At 35.7% G+C, this 25,948-nt stretch overlaps 1 protein-coding gene across 4 annotated transcripts in view; it reads left to right on the top strand.

Annotated features, from left to right (window-relative positions):
* LOC140497227 (phospholipid-transporting ATPase ABCA3-like) overlaps nt 1-25,948 on the top strand; it is a 264,641-nt gene that overhangs the window by 224,039 nt on the left and 14,654 nt on the right. For all 4 annotated transcript variants that reach the window (XM_072597913.1, XM_072597914.1, XM_072597912.1 and 1 more), the window contains 3 exons: nt 8,528-8,715; nt 17,221-17,391; nt 17,822-18,012. In XM_072597913.1, the coding sequence (XP_072454014.1) occupies nt 8,528-8,715; nt 17,221-17,391; nt 17,822-18,012 (550 nt within the window). The remainder of the gene's footprint in view (nt 1-8,527; nt 8,716-17,220; nt 17,392-17,821; nt 18,013-25,948) is intronic.

Here is a 25,948-nt window from a genome sequence, read left to right as displayed (position 1 = left end):
AGTATTTGTGTATGTGCCATGTACCACTGAGAAAAAGGTATATTCCTTCATATCCCCATTCAATTTTTCTCCAGCAGTCTATCATATCTACCTTTTCCAAAATTCCGTTCACCTCCTTAACTTCTTTCTTGTTTATTTTAAGGTTAGATTTATCAAGTTCAGAGAGGGGGAGGTTGAGATCCCCCACTAGTTTAGTTTTGTTATTTCTTCCTATAATTTCCTTAACTTCTGAAGGTTTTGAATGCTATACCACTTGATGCTTATATGTTTAATAATGATATTGCTTCATTGTCTATGGTGCCTTTTAGCAGGATAGTTACCTTCCTTGTCTCATTTGATTAGATCTATTTTTGCTTTTGCTCTGTCTGAGATTAGAATTTGCAACCCCTGTGTTTTTTTGCTTCAACTAAAGCATACTATATTCTACTCTAGCTTTTTCCCTTTATCCTATATGTATCCCCCTGTTTCAAAAATGCTTCTTGCAAGCAACATATTATAGAATTATGATTTTTATTTCATTCTGCTATTCACCTCCATTTTATGGGTGAGTTTATCCCATTCACAGTAGGGTTACTATCTGTGTCTTTCTCCCTATCCTACCAATTGTGCTTTTATTTCTCCTTTCTCCCTTCTCCTCCTCAAAAGAGTTTTACTTTTAACCATTACCTCCTTCAATCTTCCCTGCCTTTTATTAACCCCCCTCTCTTTTCTTTCCCCTTTCCTCTCCTACTGCCTGTAAGGCAAATTAGATTTCTGCACTTAACAGAGTATGTTATTCCCTCCTTGAACTAAACCCAATGAGAGTAAAACTCAAACAGTGCTCATCTCCTTTCCTTCTTTTCTACTACTATAATATGTTTTTGTGCCTCTTCATGTGATAAAATTTACCTTTTCAACCTCCTTCTTTTCTCTTCTCCCTTCACACACTTTATTAGATTTTTTATCATCACATCAGTTAATTTGTACCCACTCCCTCTATGTATATCCCTTTTAAGTGTTGTAATAAATATACATTTCTCAAGATTAGCAAGTATCATGCTCCTCTATAGGGATGTAAAGAGTTTTCTGATATTAAATTTTAGCAAGTGGATTCTTTTCCTGTTTAACTTTTTATGCCTCTCATGAGTCTTGTATTTGAAGATCAAATTTTCTATTGAGCTCTGTCCTTTACATCAAGGTCTGGAAATCCTTTATTTCATTAAATATCTATCTCCTCGCCTGCGAAATTATGCTCAGTTTTGCTGAGTAATTGATCCTTGTTTATAGTCTAAGCTCATTTCCCTAATGAAATATCATATTCCAATCCCTCTGATCTTTTAATGTCAAAGCTGCAAGGTCCTGTGTGTTCCTGACTGTAGTTCCTCAATATTTGAATTGTTTCTTTCTGGCTGCTTGCAGAATTTTCTCCTTTACCTGATAATTCTGGAATTTGGCAATAATATTCCTTGGCATTTTAAATTTGGGATCTCTTTCAGGAGGAATCAGTAGATTCTTTTGATGACTATTTGGCCCTCTGGATCTAGGACCTCAGGGCAGGTTTCCTTGATGATTTCTTGGAAGATACTGTCCATATTCTTTTTTCTTCATCTTGACTTTCCAGTAGGCCAACAATTCTTACATTTTCTCTCCTGGATCTATTTTCTGGTTCAGTTGTTTTTCCAGTGACATATTTTATGTTTTCTTCCATTTTTTCTTTCTTCAGATTTTGTTTGACTGATTCTTGATGCCTTGTAGAGTCATTAGTTTCTGCTTGCTCAATTCTAATTTTTAATGAATTATTTTCTTTAGTTAGTTTTTGTACCTCTTTTTCCATTTGTTCCTTATTATTTTTTCCAGTTAGGTTTTGTATCTCCTTATACATTTGATCAATTTTACTTTTTAAGAAGCTATTCTCTTCACTGAATTCTATTTTCATTTTGTCAATTGTATTTTTAAAATCATTGGTCAATTTTTCTTCTACCTCTCTAATTTGCCTTCTAAAATACTTCTTGACCTCTTCCAAGAATGCTTTTGGAGGTTGAGTCCATTTCATATTCCCTTTTGAGATTTCAGATGTGGATATAGTGTTGTCTTTTGAATTAACATTTTTATCTTCCCTGTCCCTACAATAAGATTCCATTTGCTTTTCCAATTTGCTTCTTGATCATGGAAATTGCCTTTTCCCTGGCTAATGTGGTTAATGTGGATCTCTGTTTCTGGGGCAGAGCCCCATTTTTCTTGTACTGGGAGCCAGGGGCCTGGTGTGCTGTAACCTCTGGTTCTTTCAACTAGAAGCTATATAATACTGCAGCTTACATGGTGCTGAGCTGGCTGGTGTGTGCCAAGGCCAAGGCCCAGTGAAGTCTCAGTTTCCCTGGGATCACACTGAAGCTCATGGCATGAGATGTAGGGGTGGTCTAGCCACTACAGGTCTCCTCCTCCCCTAGGGCTGCATTAGAGTACAGGCTCAGTGACTGGTGGACTCACATCTGCACTGGTGTCTGTCCAATTTCCATGGCTGTGTTAAGGCATGCCTGGGGTCCTGGTGTTGGCGTTTATGGGCTCCACTACCCTGGGTCTCAGGATCTCCTTCTGGTCTTCTGGGGCTTGCTATGACATCTCCAGTCCTATACTTCCTCCTTCAGCCACAGCAACAGGGACCCTTCTCTTCAATTTCCCTAGACTCCTGATCTAAAATACTGCTGTAATCCTTCTATTGGTCCCACTATTCCAGTATTTTTCCCTAGGCAATATTCTTTGGGTTTTCCAAGGTCCACAAAGGAGGGTGAGAGCACTAACAGCTTACTCCACCCTCTTGTCTCACAGAAGTAGATAACATTTATTTAAGAAAAGCTCCATTTGCTCCTTTTCTCTTCAGTGTTTTCTCTTTTCTTTGCGAAGCATGTGATGTTTCACAAAAAGATTTTTCTGCATCCATTGATATAATAACGTTATTTTTGTTGATACTTTTACTGATAAGTCCAATTATGCTGATAGTTTTCCTAATATTGAACCTCCCCTATATTCCTGGTATAAATCCCTCCTGAAAAGAAATAGAAAAAGAAAAAAAAATTACAGTTAAGAAAAAATAAATTCTACCTGGTCATAGTGTATGGGTCTTGTGATATATTATTTTAATCTCCTTGCTGATATTATATATAAATTTTTGCATCGATATTCGTTGGGGAAATTGGTCTATAGTTTTCTTTCTCTGTTTTTGCTCTTCCTGGATTAGGTAATAACAACATGATTTGTGTCATAAAGGTATTTGGTAGAGATCCATAGTATTGGAAGTGGATTTTCTTTAAATGTTTGGTAGAATTCATTTGTGAATCCATCTGGCTCTGGAGATTTTTCTTCAGGCATTCATTGATGGCTGGTTCAACTTCTTTTTCTAAGATGGGGCTACTTAAGTATTCTATTCCCCTTTTTGTTAATCTTTCAATTTGTTTTGTAATTATTTATCCATCTTGATTAGATTGTCAGATTTATTGTTTTACAGCTGGGCAAAACAGTTTCTAATAATTGCTTTAATTTCCTCTTCATTGGTGGCAAATTCACCCTCTTCATTTTTGTTATTGGTAATTTGGTTTTCTTCTTTCTCTTTCAAAAATCAAATTAATCAATTGTTTGTCTATTTTATTGTGTTTTTCTTCATAAAATCAGTTTAATTTCTTAGTTCAATGGTTTCTTTCAATTTTATTAATCTCTCTTTTGCTTTTTGGAATTTCCAATTTGGTGTTCATTTGGGAATTTTTAGTTTGTTCTCTTTCTAGTTTCTTCAAAGTTATATTCCCAATTTATCTGCTCAAATAGCTCACTTTCTAAAAGAAGGCAACAAATACATGAGGGTTCAGCTGTAGGTGAAATGAAAAAGCCCAGTATCCTTAAGAGTATTGTAGGAAGGCAGATAGTGATGCATCACTTTAATATCATTTCCATCGACAAGGTCATATCTATTTCAGATGCTGAACCATTGAACAATGCCAAGGACATTAGCAGTGAGAACTTTGGGTTTTTTTTTTAGTAGAATTTTATATTTATATCTATTTCCAGCATCACCTAGTTCTCCCTCTATGTCCTTTTCTTCTCCTCTCTAAGAGATTTACCCCATGTAACAGAGAATATTGCCAAAAGAAAAAGAGGAAGAGGGGGAAAAAGCAGGAAAATTAAAAACCCATATTCTTGATATTATGCATACTGTTTCACATTCATGGATCCCTAACCTTTACAAAAGAAATAGGGAGCGATATCCTTTCATATCTTTTCTTCGGGGCCAGGCTTGTTCTTTAAATTTCACATTAATTTTTTATTGTTCTTTCCATTTACATTGTTGTCATGTATATGTTGTTTCCCCCTATTTATTTGCCTCATTTTTGCATCAGCTCACTCCTTTCCATGTTTCTCCATATTTACCATATTCATTATTTTTTTATAGCATATGCATCACAATTTGGTCTTTCTTCAATTGATAGGCATATATTTTATTACCATTTATTTGGCACTAAAATATGGAGCTATATCTCTCCCTAGTAGTGCAATCAATTTGTTGTTGTTTGGCCACTTCCGTATTGTCTCAGGTCAAAGTCTTTGTGACTCCATTTGGGCTTTTCTTTGCAAAGATATTATTTCCTTCTTCAGCTTATTTTATAGGTAAGGAAACTGAGGCAAACAGTGTTAAGTGACTTACCCAGGGCCACAAAGCTAGTAAATGTCTGAAGCTGGATTTGGACTCAGGTCTTCTTGATTCTACACTTGGTGCTCTGTCCACTGCACCATATAGCTTCCCCACAGCAGTACAATCATAGGGCATGGCTTTTTTAGTTTCTTATTTGCATAACTCCAAATTTATTTCCAGAGTGTCTTGTGCAAATTCACAATTTTACCCATCCAGGCAACAAACATGCCTTGTATTCTCTTCCAGAAACTATACTTATCTTTTATTATTCTTGCTTATTTCAAGAGTGTGAGATGAAATCTGGGTTGTTTTGAATTGTATTTCTTTTGTTATTAATTATTGGGAACATTTTTATTTTTTGTTAATGTGTAATTCTTCTGAGAATCTTTGTCTTTACTTTTGATTACTTTTCTATTCCATAGTGGCTTTCAAACATAGTTGTCTCTGTATCTTAGATAACAAATCCTTTTGTGGGAAATTTGATATATGGAATTTGTTCCAGGAAGCTATTTTCTCTTGTATCTAAGATCCATTACTTTCATTTGTGCAGAAGCTTTTCAATTTCATGTAACCAAAATTATCTACTTTATCTTTTATAATTATTGCTCTACCATGCTTGATTAAGCACACATATCCTAAACATAGGTGTGATTTGTGGTTACTATGTACAATATTCTTCTGGTACTGCTCATTTCACTTTACATCATTTTATACAACTCTTCCAAGGTTTTTCTAAAACTGTTCTGTTTCTCATTTCTTATAGTCAATAATTATTCCATCATAATTATTTATCACAACTTGTTTAGCTATCCCTTAATTGTTGGGCATCCCCTTGGCTTCCAATTTTTTGCTACCACAAAAAGAGCTACTATAAATATTTATTGAACAAATAGGTCCTTTTCTCTTTTCTTTGACCTCTTTAAATACAGACCAAGTAGTGGTAATGCTTAGTCAAAGGACATACAGTTTTCTTGTCTTTGGGGCATAATTCAACATTAGTGTCCGTATTTTTCCAAATCACCATCAGCATTTTTCATTTCCCTGTTCTGTCATGTTAACCAATCTGATAGATGTGAGGTGATATATAAGAATTGTTTTAATTTGAATTTTTCTAATCAATACTGAGTTAGAGCATATTTATCATGTGACTAATGATAGTTTTAATTTTTTTCTTCAGAAAACTGCCTGTTCATATCCCTTGACCATTTTTTAATTGGGCAATGGCTCTTATTTTTATAAATTTTACTCAGTTCCCTATTTGAGAAATGAGGTCTTTATCAGAGAAATTCATTGTAACATTCTCCCTCAGTTTCCTGCTGTTCTTCTAATTTTGACTGCATTAGTTTGCTTATACAAACCCTTTTTAATTTCATGTAATCAAAATTATTTATTTTATTTCTGTGAGCCTCTTTATCTCTTGTTTGGTCATAAACCCCTCCTATCCATAGATCTTTGGTCATAAACCCCTCTTATCCATAGATCTAACAGGTAAATTTTACTATGCTACTCTTAATATACTTATGATATCACCTTTTATGTTGTAATCACTTATCAATTTTGACCTTATTTGGAAATAAAATATGAGATATTGGCCTATCCCCAATTTCTTCTAAACTCTTTTCCAATTTTCTCAGCAATTTTATCAAATATTGAGATCTTACCCCTGCACCCCATCCCTCCTGCCTAAAGTTTGGAGCCTCAGGTTTGTTATGGTCACTTACTATTGTGTATTATATATCTAAGACTGCTTTCCAGTTTTCCCACCGATTTTTACCAGTTAGTGAATTCTTATCCCAAAAGCTTAGATCTTTGCATTTATCAAACATGAAGTTACTATAGTCACTTACTACTGAGTATTGTATACCTATTCTGCCCAGAGCTTCTTAAACTGTGGGTCACCACCCCATGGCAAAAGTAAAAGGTTCCTGAATGCCCAACAATGAAAAATTAATTAAAAATCAAACATGTAATGAATCTGAAGTGTTTCTGGTAGGGTTTGCCTATATTGCATCAGGCAGCTTCACTGCAGCTTTGGTTCTGAACACAAAAAGCCCACTTTGCACTGAGCATGACTTCAGCCCACACAATCCCAACAAAAGCTGCCAAAACTCAAAAAAGGGTCACAAGTAGAAAAAGTTTAAGAAACCCTACAAGTCTGTTCCATTGATCTACCATTCTATTTCTTAGTCAATGTCAGATAATTTTAATAATTACTGCCTTGTAATCTAGTTTAAGATCTAAACTTCCTTCCTTTACAATTTTATTAATTCATTAATTCCTTTAATATTCTTGACCTTTTGCCCTTCCAAATTAATTTTGTTATCTTTTCTTGTTCAGTAAAATAATTTTTTGATAATTTAATTAGAGTAGCATTAAATAAATCAATTTGTCTAGGTAAAATTGCCAATTTTGTTGTATTGACTTGGCCCGCCCATTAACAATATTTCTCTCCTTCTTTAAATTTTATTTTCTTTCTATAAAAAGTGTCTTATAATTATGTTCATATAGTTCCTGGGTTTGTCTTGACAGGTATACATGTGTTTTACATTGTCTATGGTTACTTTAAATGAAATATCTCTTACTATCACCTCTTGCACAGTTTTGTTGGTAACATATAGAAATGATAATGATTTGTATCCTACTTAATTTTATATCCTGCTACTTTGCTAAAATTATTAATTGCTTCAACTAATTTCTTAGTTGAATGTCTAGTACAGAGGTGGGGAACCTACAGCCTCGAGGCCATATGTGGCCCTCTAGATCTTCAAGTGTGGTCCTTGGACTGAACCCAAACTTCACAGAATAAATCCTCTCATTAAAGGGATCCTGGCTCCTTCAATTTCCTTTTTCTCTCTTGCAGCTATTGCTAGCATTACTAGTACAATATTGAATAATAGTAGTGATAACTGGTGTCCTTACTTCACTCTTGATCTTATTGAGAGGGCTTCTAGCTTATCCCTGTTACAGATAATACTTGTTGATAATTTTAGGTAGATGCTTCATATGACAAGTGACAGATAGAGAGCTTTAGGAAAGGAAGAGGATATGTCCAGGAGAACCAGGCCTAAGAGTCAGAAGATGAGAAAACATTCATTCTTTCCTTTTCTTAAATTCACTGAAGCTCCCAACTAACTGTCCCTATTGTCTCTAAAATCATGAGTGATGTGATATTGAATGACTGAAAGCCATAGATTAATGAAGGAGCCATGGGGAAGGAGTCCAGTTACAATATGATTGTCTGACATCTGGAGCCTCAATCCTACCCACATTCTCAACTTTTCAAATGTTTCCATGACAGAAATGGTAGGCAAAATTCAACTTTATTTTTTCTTGTTTGTTATCAAAATCTTTGCTTATGGACTTTCAGGTTCATTTTATGTTTGAATCTATATCTCTCTATATAATGGCTATTATACTTAACTGGCTATACTCCTCTGTAATCATGTACTAAAGCAAGTTTCTTTAATTTCACCATTTTTTCTCCCCTCTAAAGAGATTTTTTGAGAATAAGGAACAAGGTGGTTTTTTTTTTTTTAATTTAACTTCTTATTCCTAGAACAATGCTGGGCCCATAAAGGTGCTCAGTAACACTGGCTGAATAGTGTAGAATGCTAGAAGAAAATCCCACAGTTAAAAAAGAAATAAACAAAACAAAATGCTCAAACAAAAAGAAAGCATAACCTTGGCAACAAAATATAGGGCCAGTGGTGACGTTATGGTGAATATTCCCTATCAATCAAGAACCTGGATAGTAGGGACGATAAATCATCAGCCTCATCTGTGTTTATAGCACACACACTATTACATTTTTCTCATTTAGCCCAAACCTTTGACTTTTACCTACTTCCTGGGGCTGGATTCTCATTTCAGGTGAGACAGAAATTTAGCTACTGTCCACAGTTTGATGCTCTGCTGGACTACATGACATCAAGGGAGATACTAACCATGTACGCTCGACTTTGGGGCATCCCTGAATCTTATATCAACCAATATGTGGATAAAATGCTGCACTTATTATTCTTGGATGAATATTCAGACAAAATCACAAAGAACTACAGGTGAGAATTAGTTTTTTGCCAGGCGCTCTTCTCATAAAATTTCTTTTTTGAAGCATTGAAGGTATTTTTCATATGGAAGAGTTGGGAATTCTTTGTCAAGATGTTTGTTTGATACATGACCATTTTAATCTTATCAATATGCATAAGGATATCCCCCTGGAAAGCATAGTTACCATGTGGTTATTGAAGCATATCTTGGGACAGGGGAAAATCTATTCTAGATATTATGTAAGAGATACATAACCAGACCTGAGAGGATGGTTTAGGGCATGGAATTCTGATTCTCAAAACTTGTATTAATGATAAAGTTTCATTCACTTCCCATATGTTTGCTCCAAGTTTGCTATTGGTCAGCCTTGGAAGCATAAAGCATCTGAGTTGTTATAGAACATTCATAGCTTCAGTTGAATTTCAGTTGGGATGTCTCAAAAAGTTCAATTTCCTTGGGTCCTTTATATGCACTTTAAGGGGAGTGAGCATGTGTATATCTCTGAATGCAAAATGTCTTTCTATGTTACTTAATTTTCTTTTCTTAACAGTTTCTTAGTCCACTGGGCATAGCTGCTTTGGTTTCAGTGTTCTTTATTTGTTGGATCTAATTTTACTTATCAGATTAATATTCTTCTATGTTTGTATGCATTTGACCTCAGTAAAGCATCCTAGAGTATCAATTAGGTATAAAGGAAATTCAAATAATACAAGATTATTTTATAACCTCTGGAAACCATAGAAGGGAATGGAGTAGTATATTCTAAAAAGCAAAGAAGTTCAAGCTGCAACCCAATATGACATACCCTGCAAAACTGAGATTAATCATTAAATAAACATGATAGATGTTCAGCAAAAGAGGAACATTTGAGGCATTCATGAAAAAAAAAACATGAACAGAATGTTGGGATTGTAAAAGCTCCAAATAGTAGAAACACATGTCAGGTAACCAATCAATAATCATTTATTACAATGCTTAATCTGTGGCAGGCAATGTGCTGGTACGGGGGATACAAAGAAAAAGCAAAAATAATACCAGACTTCAAGGAGTTTATATTTTATCTAATAAGCATAATTACCAAAGAAAGAATAAGCATCGAAATAAATTACCTCCATGTTTACAGGTTATTTTAAAAAAGAGAAACGGAAAGAGAAGACTGACCAACATGATTAAAGAGACATAATCAAGAGATAAAAGCACATGAGCTGATAAAGATACAAGCAGAATTTAAAGAAATAGACGTGTTAAGATAGAAAAAACAAAATCATATACTACATGGCACATTCCCCCCAAAGATAAGTTTTTAGTCAATTTTTAAAGGATATGCCTGTCAGCTCACTTCTTTTTCCTTTGTTTTGGCTATTTCGATTGAAAACTGTCTACATAATATCCTTCATTTAAACACAAGTAGAATTGTTTCTATCATTTTAGCAAACAAACAGGTACAATAAATAGATTACTCCAGTTCTGTAATGACAGCGGGCACTATGCATTGTGTCCATTTTAAATATACCATCTCCAAAAGAGGAGTTAAGCTGAGAATAGGTAGGAAAATGGAGGGACAGCTGAGAGCTAAGGACAGGTGATTTGCAACTGTTTATGAACGAATTGAATCGTAACATTCTAAGCAGCAAGTAAATCATTTCTTCCTACTACCTCATGTTACAGATGAAGAAGCTTGGGTGCCTGTCCTGGATGCCTTTTTCCATTAAACATTGCTTTCCTTGACTATTGTGATGTTTCTCAGAGTTTGAGGTGATCCTATTGTATTAATTTACACCTGTAGAAGTGTAGTGGGTCAAGTCCTTGCTTAGATTTGAATATACTTATCATCTGCAATTTACTGAAACCACAAATACCTCCTCATTTTGGAGGCAGCAAAATGGTGGAGTAGAGAAGAACAATGATCTTGGAGTCGATTTGAATCATGCTTCAGAGCCTTGTTAGCTGTATGATCCTGGGTGAGTTACTTGACCTTATGCATTCTCAGTTTACATATCTGTAAAATTAGGATTATAATAGCATCTACTTCACAAGGTTGTCATTTTTGGAGACTTTTAAATGGAAAAAAATTATGCTTTCTCTACCATAATTATTTTTGCTTCCACTTTGAGTTAATAATTTTATTTTATAGCTGTTGGCAATTTCATAGTTTGTGTTCTAACAATTCATCATTTTTTCCCTTTATAACTTTTGCAAGAAATCTGACTTCATCCTTACTTTACCCTTCTCTGTGATAACAGTACCTCTTTAAAGGTCATTCTAAGGATAAATATTAGTACCTGAACTGGGCAGTTTTCCCATCCTGGTAAAACAGCTACTTCATAGTGTCACTGAAGGTGTGTTATCCTTTGACTAATTATTATGATAGTCACTCCCCACTCCTGTACTAGGTAATAATTATGTGCATCTGAGACCACTAAGGATATTGAATGTGTGTTAGGAAAAGTTGTCTGAAAGAACAATGACCAGTTCAAAAAAGATTGTCTTTAAGTTCATCTGGATGTACTCTGGCCACAGTTGACTCCCCCAGCCTTCAAGCCAACCATGAAATGAGATTGCTGATAAGTGATACTGAAGATAAAGATTTTTATCTCTATAAGTGAGAACAATAAAATTAAACTACTGCTGAAGAATTTTCCCCTGGATCTTACATGGATTCTGGTGTTTCTATCCATGTGTCAACTCCTGGCATAGGTCTTGAAATTCTACAGGCCTAGAAAAGCATATTTTTCATCAGAAAGCACCTAAAGAGGCCAATGAAATTTTAACATTCTCTTTCACTATTCATCTTATATTCAGCTTTACCACATCCTTCAATATACTCTCATGGAATGTACCTTAGTTTCACGTGTTAGTGGTGTGGCAGTGGTGTTTTCTACATAATTCTCCATTTAGGGAACACCCACTGCTAAATGTCAGAGAATAAGTCCAAGAGGCTGATTACAACTCTGCTCCTTGGAATTAGTCCTTTGTGCCTTGGACAAACCCTAAAACGTTAAATAACTTATTCACAATCACAGAGTCCTAACAACCTAGGTACTCTGAACCTAGGTACTCTGACTCCAGATCAAAAAGTCATTCTAGCATGCTGCAGTTACAACTGGCTATTTTCTAGGGGAATGTGGAGGATAAAGAACCCAACTTGAGAAAGGGGTTCAAATTGAGACTGATTAGTTGAAGTAAGGGACAACACAGGAATTGAGCCAGAAGCTAGGTCAGGTCAACACTTATAAATTCAAAGAAGGGAGGTTTAAGCCAGATTTTAGGCAATAACAGGGCAAGGAGTTCACGTCTAGGAATTGATATATTATAGTGGTTGAAGGCATTAGGACAATGATTTGACAGTAAGAGCCAAATTCAGAGTACATATATCAGAACCATTTCAGAAAGCTGGTAGACTCTGGTCAAAATACAGGCCTCTGGGCCCCATATAAGCAAGAATTTAAAGGACCTTTGTCTAGACTTAATGGGACAAGTAACATTTAAAAGTCAGTCTTTGTTGAAAGATCTCATCTCCCTTTCCTTTCTCCATCAAAATAAATGCTGTGTAACAAATGGGAAAACCAGGAAGTAGGGATCTTAAGGCAAACCACTAACAGAAGTAGATTTTTAATTTTTGAAAGATTTGGTAATCATCCAATTTAATTCAGAATGATTAACACCAATTCACACTGACAACTAGGTCCTAATTAGTGCAAATAATGAAAATTGTGAAATAGTCCCATATTCAGATTTGCACTATTTACAGTTATAATTATATGTAAAATATAGTATTTGCTTCCAGGCATTATTTCAAGTGGAAATAATGCAATTAAAATTTTAAAAATATGTATTATCTGTTTATTTATGTAAATAGAAGTGAATAATATAATTTTATGTAATATTAACCAAATTACAATATGCCTATGTAAGCAAATGATAAGGAAAATATATTACTGATTCAATTTTATCATGCAGTAACAAAGCAGTTATAGAAAGCTAAATTAAAAAAAAATAAAAAGTGCTGAATATCAAACCCCAAAATAAGCCTACAGTCACAGTATAATGAAAATATCATTATTGTTTGAACTATTTTAGCAGCATAGACTGAACTGTTCTATCATTCTTTAAATCCTGAAACATACACTGGGAGGTACAGAGAATTTCTCTAAACCTTGGTACATTTGCATGCTTATTTTCCCACACAATGAGCCTAAATGTACTTGGAAGACTTGGAACATTATCTAAAATTAATAATGCTCTAAACATGATATTGTTACCCTTGTAATATTTTTCAAAAAGTAGATTAAAATTATTTAAAGATAGTCTTTAAAACAGTTTTATCTAAAGGGTAAAATAGAAATTGAACGAATCCACCCATCACCTCCTAAAAGAGATCCTAAAATGAAAACTCCCAGGAATATTATAGCCAAATTCCAGAGCTCTCATGTCAAGGAGAAAATATTGCAAAGAGCCAGAAAGAAAGAATTCAAATATTGTGAAGCCACGGTTAGGATCACACAAGATTCAGCAGCTTCCACAGAAAAGGATTGGAGGGTTTGGAGTATGATATTTGGGAAGGCAAAGGAGCTAGGATTAAAATCAAAAATAACTTAGTTAGCAAAACTAAGTATAAGTCCTTCAGGGCAAAAAATGAATATCTAATGAAATAAAAGGCTTCCACATATTCCTCATATAAAAATGAGAGCTCAACAGAAAATTTGGCTTTCAAATGTAAGACTCAAGGAAAGTTTAAAAAGTAAACACAAAAGAACAATCATAAGGGACTCTATAAAATTAAACTTTTTTACATTCTCATATGGAAAGATGATACATGTAATTCCTAAGAACTTTATCATTATTAGGGCAGTTAGAAGGAGTCTACACAGACAGAAGGCATAGGTGTGAGTTGACTGTGTTGGGATGATTTCCAAAATAAAAAAAAAAAATGAAGGGATGAGAAAGATAGATGCACTGGGGGAAGGGGAAAGGGAGAGATGGAATAGGGAAAATTTTTCTTTCATAAGAGAGTTGCCCAAGGAAGATCTTTTACAGTAGAGGGAAAATGAACGAGGTGAACAATGCTTGAACCTCACTCTCGTTGGAATTGATTCCAAGAGGGAAGAACATATACAAATTCAAGTGATTATAGAAATCTATATTACCCAATAGGAAAACAAGAGGAGAGGGGAATAAGAGAAAGGGGAAATAATAAAAGGGAGAACGTATGGGGGGGGGCAGTGGTCAGAGGCAAAACACTTTTGATGAGAGACATGATAAAGAGGGAGAAGAGGAAACAAAAGAAAATGAGATGCATGGTAATTATAACTGTGAATGGGATGAGTTCATTCATAAAATGGACATGGATAGTAGAACAGATTAGAAACCAGAGCCTAGCAATGTGTTGTTTACTCAAAATACATTTGAAACAGAAACACACACACAGAGTTAAAATAAAGGGCTCAAGTAGAATCTAATATGCTTCAGCTGGAGTAAAAAAGCCAGGGGTATCAACCATGATCTGAAATAAAGCAAAAGCAAACCAACCCTATTTAAAAGAAATAACCAGGGAAACTACATTTTGCTAATAGGTACAATGAAGAAATATCAAATTTTTACGGCAAGTTTCCCTAATGAAGGGTTCATTTCTCAAATATATACTGAGTATAGAACTAATCAAATTTATAAAAATAAGAGCCATTTTCTAATTAGTAAACAAAGAATATAAACACAGAAGTTTCAGAAGAAGAAATAAAAACTTACCTATATTTATATGAAAAAATGCTCTAAACAATTATTGATTAGAAAAATGAAAATTTTAAAAAATACTGAGGTCCCACCTCACAGCTGTCAGAAATTATAAATGTTGGAGGAGATGGAAGGAAATATGTATACTAATGAATTATTGATAGAAGAGTGAACATTTGAAACTATACCTAAAAGGCTATAAAACTACCTTTGACAGAGTAATGCCACTTCTAGATCTATACCCCAAAGAGAGAAAAGAAAAAGGGAAAGCATGTATATGTACAAAAATATTTAGAGCAGCTCTTTTTGAGATGGCACAAAGATGAGGTGGCTTATCAATTGGAGAATCTCTGAACAAGTTGTGGTATCTGATTGTGATGAAATGCTATTGGGCTATTAAAAAAATGATCAGAACAGTGCATTCAGAAAAACATGACAAGACCTATATAAACTGAGGCAAAGTGAAGTGAGAAAAACTGGAAATTTATTAGGCCCAATAACAACAATGTGGTAACTGTAATCAATTGTGAATGATTTCACTATTTTTAATAATACTGTCATTTGAGACAGTTTACAAAGGACTCGATGAAAGAATGTTATTCACCTCCAAAGAAAGAAATGAGGAACTGATTGCAGAATGATGTACAATTTTCCTTACTTTTCTTGTTTATTTTTTGCAATATGACTAACGTGGAGATATATTTGGCATGATTTGATATGTATAATTGACATCATATTCTTTGCCTTCTTGGTGAGTCATGGAGGGGGCAGAAGAGAGAGAATTTGGAATCCAAAACTGAAAAAGAAGAATGCTTCAAACAATTAAATAATAATTTGAAAAGAGAAAAGAGAACTTCAGTTACCAATTCTTTCCTGTTTGACTGATAAAAGAACTGGAAGTTGTAGGTAGATGTGAAGCTTTTGAAACCAATAACCAAGCACTAATTTTAACTTAAAATCCTCTTCTGCATACTTCCCAATAAAATTTGATCATTACATAATTTAAATCCAGATTGAGTTCTTCCTTTCTTAGAATTATAAGTTGTAGAAGGCATCCTTTTCCAGAACAAGCCAGTTTCATTCACATTAAAATTTTGTTGATCACTATATTTACTTTTTATTATTTTCTTATGAGAATATTTAGTTGCTATATCCTCATATGTACTGGTAGTTTCTCTGGTAATTTCAATATTAAGCAACTGGATTCAATTTTTAAAGTGAATGAACCAACAACACTTGCAGTAAAAATTTCTTCACTATCTACCTCATTTCCATTTTTCCTGTCATTGCCTTAAACTTTAAGTTTTTGTCTAAATGGATGATCTCCTAAGAGGAAAGGGTTTTTGATGACTAGCTTCAATCCCTATGGCTAAAAGATGTTCTGTTTTTATGACTGTTATACTTCTGTTTCTTGTGATTGTTTGCAAATTCCAAAAAGCCTTGGCAACCTTGCTCTTTTCTTTTGCCTGTGTGTCTTATAATCGTCTGTGCTGTAGATTCAGACATTCTGACATCTTGTCTGAATTTAGAGTTATAACCACATTGATATCATTCAGTTACAATAAATGTTTGTTCTATCGTCATTTTTTTGCAGTGGCAAGTGTTTACATCTGAAATGGTCTTTTTCTGGTCCATTTTGTTATGGTAACTTAAAAAATTAACACAACTGGTAGCAATATGGCACAAAAACATCATATCACATCTACACATGTTAATACCCTCAAATAGGTCTCAAGGTCATGTTCATTGAATTTGGCTTACATTACATGCAACCTGCCATTTTGTATTTCACAGTAAATAGAATTTTGCATTATTAAGACTAGCATTGATTGCAACCTCGCTATATTCATATGTAATCATCATAGGCTAGTAAGCACACCTATGATGGTCAATCTTTTCAGAAGGCATAAATCTTAAATTGTTATTGTAGTAGAATGCTAAAATATTCTATATCTTTTGATATTTAAAACAATTAAGTCCTTTATTAAGCCATCATATGCAAAAGTTGGGACAGTTAGGTCATGCAGTGTATCCATTCTATCAAGTGCTGTCCCGAGTCAGGATCACATTTGAATTCAAGAAGAGTTCAAATCTGGCCTCAGAAACCAATTGTGTGAATCTGGGCAAATGATTTACCATATTTGCCTCAGTTTCTTCATATGAAAAATGAGCTGGAGAAGGAAATGGAAAATCACTCCAGTATCTTTGCCAAAAAAAAAACCCAAATAGGATCCTGGAGAGTTGGACACAACTGAAATGACTGAACAACATGCAAAAGTTACATTGCATCTGACTTTCCTAAAATCTTTAATTGTGGTCTCAGCAGTTATTTTTCTATAGCCAATTTATCTTTTGAAACGTATATTTCCAAACTCTCATGTCCTCTTCACCAATTCTACATTTTAGTTTCATTCTTCACTTATCATTTTTGAAATTACTTTTGAAATTACTAGCATCCATCCAATTAAAATTATTGATGGATCAGCAGCAGCTATATGGGTTGATTCAAGAACCCATTCAGCCACCATCATTTTATCAGGAATCCTGTATCTTGAGTTCATTCTATAGTGATGATCTCTGCCACATCCACTTCCTTTCTCAGACCAGAGATATTGCTACAGATTTTGATGACGAGTTAAGATTTTCTATTTAAATCTGCCTCCTTATGGTCCTGGGACCTAAGAAGGTTTTCAACCATCCTGCTAAATTCTATAAATAGTTCTCCATGAATTACTGCTATTTACATTCTATTCTTTTTTCTCCCTTTGTTTCCCTTCCTTATGGAGTGGTGGCACTAAGCGGAAGCTGAGCACTGGTATTGCCCTACTTGGAAAACCATCAGTCATCTTCCTGGATGAACCATCCACTGGCATGGATCCTGTGGCCCGACGTTTACTTTGGAACATGATAATACAAAACCGTCAATCTGGGAAAGCCATTGTCATAACTTCCCATAGGTATGAATCTAATTCTCGATCAGTGGTTGAAGGGAGATACGGGGGAGTCAATAAGTATTGAGCTGGTTTCAGAAGCATTGCTTGATTACCTTTCTGGCATCTTTAAGATAAGGGGGAGAAATGTCTAATTTTGCACATTACTCAAATGTTGGTCACTGGGCTGTGATCTATATTGTTTTTAATGCTTTAGAACACAGGGAAACTGGGGAGAAGTTCCTACTGATTAGGGATTGGTCTCTTCCTTTCAATGTGAAACATACTGATCCTGACAGCATCTTTACACTCTATTTAAGCTCTGGACTTTGGGAGACTGTAGTGCCCAGACTGGCCTCTACAGAGATGCGACATAAATTTCTGCCTCCATCTATTCCCTAGAACTCACTGAGAGGGAAAGTGACACATCTCTAGTCTTGATTCTTTGTTTCCCCAGCATGGAGGAGTGTGAAGCATTGTGCACTAGAGTGGCCATCATGGTGAAGGGGAGATTTCAGTGTCTAGGAAGTCTACAGCATCTCAAGAACAAGTTTAGCAAGGGATATACCTTATTAGCCAAGATCAAGAGTGATCATCAGGTGTCTGGGATGGAACAGCTTAAGAAATTCATCAAGACGACTTTCCCAGGTAGTACAGCTTAAGCACAAACTTTCTCTATGGCACCCCTTGAGGCATATGTTATTATTCCCTGAAATAATCCCCAGTTATGCTGAGAAAGAAGAGGGAACATTTGGTTTGCATCTGTTGCTTCTTAGCCATCTACTATATTTACTATTACTACTACTATATCTATTTATAGTGTAATGTTTTTAAACTATAGTGTAGTGTTTGTGGATTTAACTATACTTAGAGTTTAATTCTTAGGGATGACTTTGTTAATTATGAACATCATCTGTGGCCTAATTTTAAGATTTTTTCTTAATACCTTCCATACAACTGCTAAGTCCTGCTGCATCAGCAGTGTGTTCAAGATAGGTGCTAAGGAACCTTCATTATCAAAGAGTTTACAGTTATGAAGCACAAAAAATAAGTATATAATGAGGTCATATTATTATTAATGCAATTATATTATTATTTTAGTTATTGATATTAATTACTTGTATTAGTATATTATATATGTTTATAATATATTACATTACATATACAAATATTATATATGTATAGCTATTAATGTTATAGTTATAATGAACATAATCTCATTATTCTTCCCTACCCCATTGTCGGTTGCCCAGTTTGTACCAAATTCTAGAAGCACCTTCCAAGCTGAACTCTCCATATTCCCCTTTCCCTTAGGAAGTCCAGAGCCCTACTCCACTCTAATTCTTGGGTCCCTTATCCTTGATTCCACTAACCTTCCGCTGGGCCTTACCACATACCAGGCTATTTTGCCCTTTATGCTTCTAGACTTTTCCATTTCCCCTCATACTGAACCTTCCTAAATATGTCCATTCTCCTAATTAGAATTTGAGGTCTTTGAGAGTGAGGATTGTCTTCCTTTTCCATTTGTATTCTCAGTATTGAATTAGCACAGTGATTGGTACATAGTTAAGTGCTTAATAAATGCTTTTCCGTTCCATGACAAAGTGTGTTTCTCCATGCACATGGCAAAATAGCTCAGTTGTTCAAAACTAATGTATTTATATGTGTCCATTCTTTAGGCACATAGCAGATTTGTTCACAGCTGTGACTTTCCACATTCCTCTGGTAGGGTGCTGTGGTCCTCACCTTGCCACACTTTGAAAAATCAGTCAGAAGTCCAAATTCTCTCTAGGGAAGTAAAACTGATAGTGATACCACAACTTCTTCCATGTCTCACTGGTTTTACTGAAACAAATGTTTTTCCTTTAAGCTATACCTGTCTGTAAGTTGGGGAGTCAATTCCTCTGTTCATTGCTTACCAACTATTTTAACATTCCAAAGGTTCATAAGATTATAAACTTAAAGGATCCTTAGAGATCATCTTGTCCAACCCCATAATTTTACAGAAAAGGTGAAGAGAGGTTAAGCGACTTGTCTAGGTTCCCAGAAGTAGAACGGAACAATTCACAGAAAGGGTATTTGAACTTCTGATTCCAAAACCAGTGCTCTTCCTACCATACCACATTGCCTTTTTTGAGCTTAGGGATTAATTCTTCATTACTTCAGGTAGGATAATCTTCTCTAAACACTGAAGTAACTCAGACTGATAACATTTTTTTTAACTTAAAAAAATCATATCAACATGGGAATGGGTGGCACATTTTTTGTCCTGGGTAGGGATAGAAAGCAATTATTTTTGCAGACATTAGTCAAAGAATAGGGATGAATAGACATTTTGAACCAGAACATGGTAAATACTGGGAGCTCCTAGGGAACTGGAGCAGGGGATGATTCTAATTCAGTACTTCAGGATCCATGATTTCATTAGTGCAGTTACTTGTCACAGATTGTAGACCTCCACCATTCCCTCACCCTCCCACCTACCACATACACCATACCTTATTCGATGGTTTTGTGGGTATAAAAAGTCATCATCTTCTGGATCATGAAAAACCTTTCCAGATAATAATAACAATCACCAAAATTATAATAAAAAGCTACAGAAAAGTTCTCATAAGGAACTTTTCCATACAAAAATAATAATAAAGCCACAGGAATATCAGTCATGACATTTTTACATGAAACTTTATGTCTGTATATCTATCTCTCTATGTATCTCTTTTGTTTCTAGACTTAACTAGGTTATCCCTTATCTAGTACAGAGACAGGACTCAATACTTTTACAAGTTGATCACAATTGCAAGATTTTAAGCTCCACTGGCATAACACCTGTCATTTCCATGCCATAAATGATTCACTGAAATGCCCACTTGAATGGTGGGTACTGATATTATGTAGTATTTGTGTAAATTACCAAGTAAAATGTTGTAGCAGTAAGCATCTCAACATACATGGGGGGCCTTACATCATAGTTCTTAGATCTGCATTCATAAAAGGAAAGAACTTTTGAGAGGTTAAAAATCACTTTAACCAAACATTTATATCATTCCTTTAATGAAGCACATATATCATTCACCTAGTTCAGGGGAGTCAGCACCCTGAACTTCAGAGAAAATACAGAGAAATCAAAGATCAATAGACATGGCTTCTTCTATCTGACCATAATCAATACATGATATATTTGTGATATATGTATTGATTATGGTCAGATAGAAGACATTGTCTGACCATTTATATATATATATATCAACAGACAAGTCCAACTGTCTAACCATAGTTACCAGAGAGGGAAGCACCAACATCTGGGTTTTCAAAGTCAGGGGGCTACTTCCCAGTGTCTCTCATCTGATGCACAAACTTTCTTCCTAAGCCCCAAAGTAAAATCTCACCTTTTCAGAGCCAAAGGGCATGACCCTCTGACCCAGTGCCTCAACAGAAAAAACAAAAGGTACTTGGGACCCTTCTACAAAACACTGAGTTTCCCTCAATGGGCAGGCCCAACAATGGGTGGGAATGATCCTCCTTAATCACATTATTCAGAGGTATTATACTTCTTGGCATAGACAAAATCAGCAAAAAGATCCTACTTTGCTTGCCCTCACACATATACTGTGAAATTTCTAATAAGCTCTCTCAGATAATGAAATGCCTAGTACAATAAGACAGCATGGTATACTAGAAAGAATATAGAGTTGGAGTTAGAAGATGTGGGTTCAAATTCTTATTCCATTGCTTACAACTTGAGTGAATTTAGGCAAGTATTTCCTTTCTCTAGACCTGTTTCCTCATCTACAAAATGAGGGAGTTGAACTAGATGACCATAACGTTTTAAATGTATATTCTCATATCTCTCATGTCTTGTATGGCTAAACTCCTTGAGGTCCTTTATAATAGGTCCTTTCATTTTCTCTAACTCTTGTTAATACCTTACAATTCACCTTTTGATCTCATCATTCCATGGAAACTTCTCTAAATTTACCCAGTTATCTTTTAATGAACAAATCCACTGTCCTTTTCTCAAGCCTAATCCTTTTTGAGGGAGGCAGAGCCAAAATATCTGAATAAAGGCAGTTCACCTGAACTCTCCCCCAAACCCATTCAAAAACCTTTCAAAATTACTCTAAGCAAATTCTAGAGCAGCAGAACCCACAAAAGAGAAAGCAGGAAAGGTCTGTTGAACTAGAGTGAGAGAGAAGTACAGTCTAGCATAGGCTGTGCCAGTGCAGACCAGACCCCAGCAAACTAGAAGCAGGCCTCAGGGCAACTGAATCACTGACAACAGTGGTAGTTTCTGGACCTCTTAGCTCACAGGCACCAAAGTGAGCTTATATGGTTAGCAGGAAAGATCTGTCACACCTGGATAAGTGCAGAACAGCATAGGCCATGCTAGCAAAGCTACCACCACAGCAAACCAGGAGCAGGTCTTGGGAATGACTGAATCAGCAGCAACACTGGCTGCTTCTGCAGCTCTCAGCCCAAAGACAATAAGGGGCAGGGGTGTCAAACAACTGGTCTGAGGGAAATTACAGGGGTCCTTTTGCTAGAACTAAGCCAGAATTCTGTTGCTTTGCCCATTCTTGGATCCAGGTCCAAGTCCTGGATGGCAGTCCCAGGATGAGGAGGAGCACTGGCGTAGCAGAGCTTGCAGTCACAGTTTCAGGGCAGAAAGAGTGCTTGTGGTTGTTCACAGACCAGAGCACAGGCCAGGAAAGTAGTAAACACCTCTCCTTCAATCGGACCTGCACAACATACTATCTGTATGTTGTTCAAGTCTGTTTTATAACCTTTACTTTTTTTGCAGGCTGCCCAAAATCCTTTGGCAAGCCTCAAGTGGCATGAGGGCAAGTAACACCAATGTGATACCCATAGCAGCTGTCATGAATATGCACATGTATTTCCAGGGTAGATTCACAAAATATAATAAACTCTCTTCCTCAAAAGGCAAAATCAAAAGATTTATTTAGAACATCATTATTAGGATACCAGAAGGTAAGATTTAGCTATGTACTTATCAACAAACCAGAGAACACCAACGTCTTAGGCATTGTTTCTGTTAGATCTCCCCACAAACAAGTTTCCTTAGCTAGAATTCCACCTTCCACCCCTGCTCACACTTCCAAACTCAATTTCTCTCTCTCTCCCCAACCCAATTTCAGTTAAAATTCCATTGGGTAAGTTCTTCCCACAATGGGCTACATGTCACTCAGGGTGTTTCACAGCTGTGAGCTGGGCCAGAGCTCAAAGCAGGTTACAAAGGCCTATTAATGGATGGGGAAGATTTTCCTATTCCATTAATATTACATTCAGCCCCAAGATCTTTCATGTCCATTACATAGGCTGATGGGACTTTAGGGGTAACTTGTATCCACATAACTTCCATAACAATATAAAAGTGATAAAACAAAATAAACACAAAACATATCTTAGGTTGTGGGCTTGGGCACAAACACCCCATCATTTCCCCCTTCAAAGGAATAAGACCCCAAATCCCTTGGGGTAAGGGGCAAAGGTCTCGTATTCTAAAACTACTTCCTGCTGAAATTGGACATAGAGTTGTCTCTGCCTTAAAACATCCCATTTGAGAGGTCAGTTTCTTAGTCAGTATCTGGAACTTGGTCAATGCCAGGTCCAGGGGTGACACATCATAGTCTTAGACAGAGGGTGATATCCAGCTTAAGCAGTCATTCATCTACAAATAGAGGGCACTAAACCTATAGGAGACAAATCTAGCACATAGATTAAACAAACAAAGACTTCAAAAATAATTGGAAGACGATAACCAGAAGCAGGGTAAATATAGCCGTGCTTCTGGAGTCCATGAACCCACTATCATAGCCTTATTCACAGTAAAATATATGAATTAAGGGCACAATTTGGTAATCATCTTCTCTCGAATAAACAACAGTTAGCATCTCTACAGAGATACGACATAAACTTCTGCCTGCATCTAATCCCTAGAACACCCTAAGAGGGAAGGTGACACATCCCTAGTTTTGATTCTTAGTTTCCCCAGCATAGAGGACTTTGATGCATTGTGCAGTAGAGTGACCATCACTGTGAAGGGGAGATTTGAGTGTCTAGGAAGTCTACAGCACCTCAAGAACAAGTTTAGCAAGGAATATACCTTATTAGCAAAGATCGAGAGTGATCATGTACTCCTTAAGCTGCTAATTCTGATTTAGGTAATATCCATCCAAAATGATTTTTAGGGATTTTCCTACATATCCCAGTAGGGATTCTCCTTATTTCTTTCCTATCCAAAACAAGTCTTCCAAACAATGTAAATCATATCCAGCTGAATGGGGAGTTCCTGGATACAGTTCTGGGACATCTGGCCTCACAGTCCAATACTCAATATTTGGAATCTTACGTGTTTGTTGTTTTCTACTTTGCAGATTTGGGATCATCATTCTGGCTAAAGGTGTACTTCCTCCCAATGGTCTATTATTCAAATTACACAAAGCAGTGAACAAATTATCTTTCCATTGTGGACAAGAATTATTAGAACTTAGCTTCCTTAACTGTTCTTTCAATAATCCATTCATTCTTTCAACTAATCCAGTTAATTGTGGATATTATGGAATATGATATATCCATTTTGTATTGTTTAATATAGAATATCTCTCCATTTCATTGCTTTTAAAATGTGACTCATTGTCACTTTGAATCTGCATTGGGTTCCATAATATAGACTTATGGTATCTAGAGTTCTACAGGCCTTTCTCTGGGTCACAATTTTAAAAGAACAAGTCATTAGTACACCTGAATAGGTGTCAACACAAGTACATATAAATTTGCATCTTCTATCTTGGGGTAAGGATCCAACATAATCTATTTGCCAAATTTTTGCTTGGACTTTTCCCCTTGCTATCTCTCCAATTATTACCAAGGAACAGTTCATTTCTTTTCCAGTTGACATGTATGACGTTCTGCTACCTATTTTAACAATGAATGTGAGACACTAATACCTCAATCTTGTGCCCACCAGTGCGGGGGGCCAGCATCCCCTAGTGGTTCAGTGAAGCAGTGATGAAGAAAGGAACGGGTCAGGTGGGGAAAGTAAAGGACAATTCCCATTTATTAACTGAGGCCAGGGGTTTATATAGACCCTTACAATCAAACAAGCAAGCAGGCAAGGCGATTCCCATGAAAACATTTTTAGTTTACTTTTTAGACATCCCATTCCCAGGGTAGATATCTTCAGGAACTCCTATCTCTTCACTCAAGGTCCTTGTACTCTGCACGTTCTCTGGGTTCCCATGGATACAACAAAGCAAGAGGTCGTGGAGAGCCTTAACAGATGTTTGTGAGCATAGATTATAGAGCAGGCTTCAGAGAAACCCTGGCCCAGATGTTACCTACACTCCACTTTGCCCCTCAACACTTCCCCCTTTCTTTTGTTTTAGCCATAGAAAGTGTATTTGGGTTTGAAGATTTTTCCCATGAGAGAGAAGGCGCCTATAGATAGGTGGTGCGATACAAAGAAACACAAGTATTAATAAACACAAAGGTAGTATAGATACGATCCAGTGAAACAAGGAGGTAAAAGGATTTTCATTAGTAAAATATTTCCAAATTTCATTAGCTATACTTGCCGGGTCAAGATTTTGTTTGGATGCTTTCTCAATATCATATGCTATTTTGTTTAAGTCATCCATGTCCATAGTCAATGTGCTATTTCCCCATACTCCATTTAGATGATTTCTTACTTTCTTCCAATTATAATATGAATTATTATAGTGGATAGGTGTAAGGCAAAAAGATAGGAATCTATAATCACATTTCATTGCTAACTTAACTTCTAATATGTCTAACTCATTCCCTATTTGCACTAAGGTTTCTTTCATAGCATTTAAAATATGATAAACGTCATTATTAATTCTGGTTGTGCCTTTAAAGCTAATGATACATTCTTTGCTAAATTTTCCATAAAATGCATTTGCACTGTTTGCTCTTGCACAGTATATGCAGACAATCCTATAGATACAGAAGAAGCTATTCTTAACACAATACAAGTTATACATCTTTTTTGTCTTATTTTTTTACCACCAATTGGTCAAAAGTCTGATCAGCAGATGACAGGAACCATCCTTTGCTCTTAACAGGCATCATTGCAAATCTTGGGCGAGTAATTGCAAAAGCAATACCTTTCTCTTGGACTTTGGGGTCAATACATTCTGTGACAGTACAATTAAAACAAGTTACATTCCATACAGAACCCTTTTTTACTACTGAAACATTTCCAAATTTTCCTACCATACAGGCAAAATTTTTTCCTAAGCAAGCACGTGTGTCATTATGACTCTCTGTTTTATTAACCCTTTTGTCAGTGGGTATTGCCCTAATAGTCACATTAACCCATCCCAATGAAGCCATAGCCTTCCATAGTTGAATGTCTGATTTTCCTGAGGGAGGAACTATTTCAGGCTAAATCCAGCCTCCAGTAGCCAACGTGACATGATTTTGATTCCACATTTGTAACAGGATGGTACAGTTATTTGTCACATTATGGCAAAGAGTTTGGCATCTAACAAACTGGAGGAAATAAATTTATTATCCCATCCAAATAATTTACTTCAAGGTG

The sequence above is a fragment of the Notamacropus eugenii genome, chromosome 3 (assembly GCF_028372415.1).
Source record: "Notamacropus eugenii isolate mMacEug1 chromosome 3, mMacEug1.pri_v2, whole genome shotgun sequence".
In the NCBI taxonomy this organism is placed as follows: Eukaryota; Metazoa; Chordata; class Mammalia; order Diprotodontia; family Macropodidae; genus Notamacropus; species Notamacropus eugenii.
Note: the sequence above shows the minus strand (reverse complement) of the source record. Positions and strands in the feature narration are given on the sequence as shown.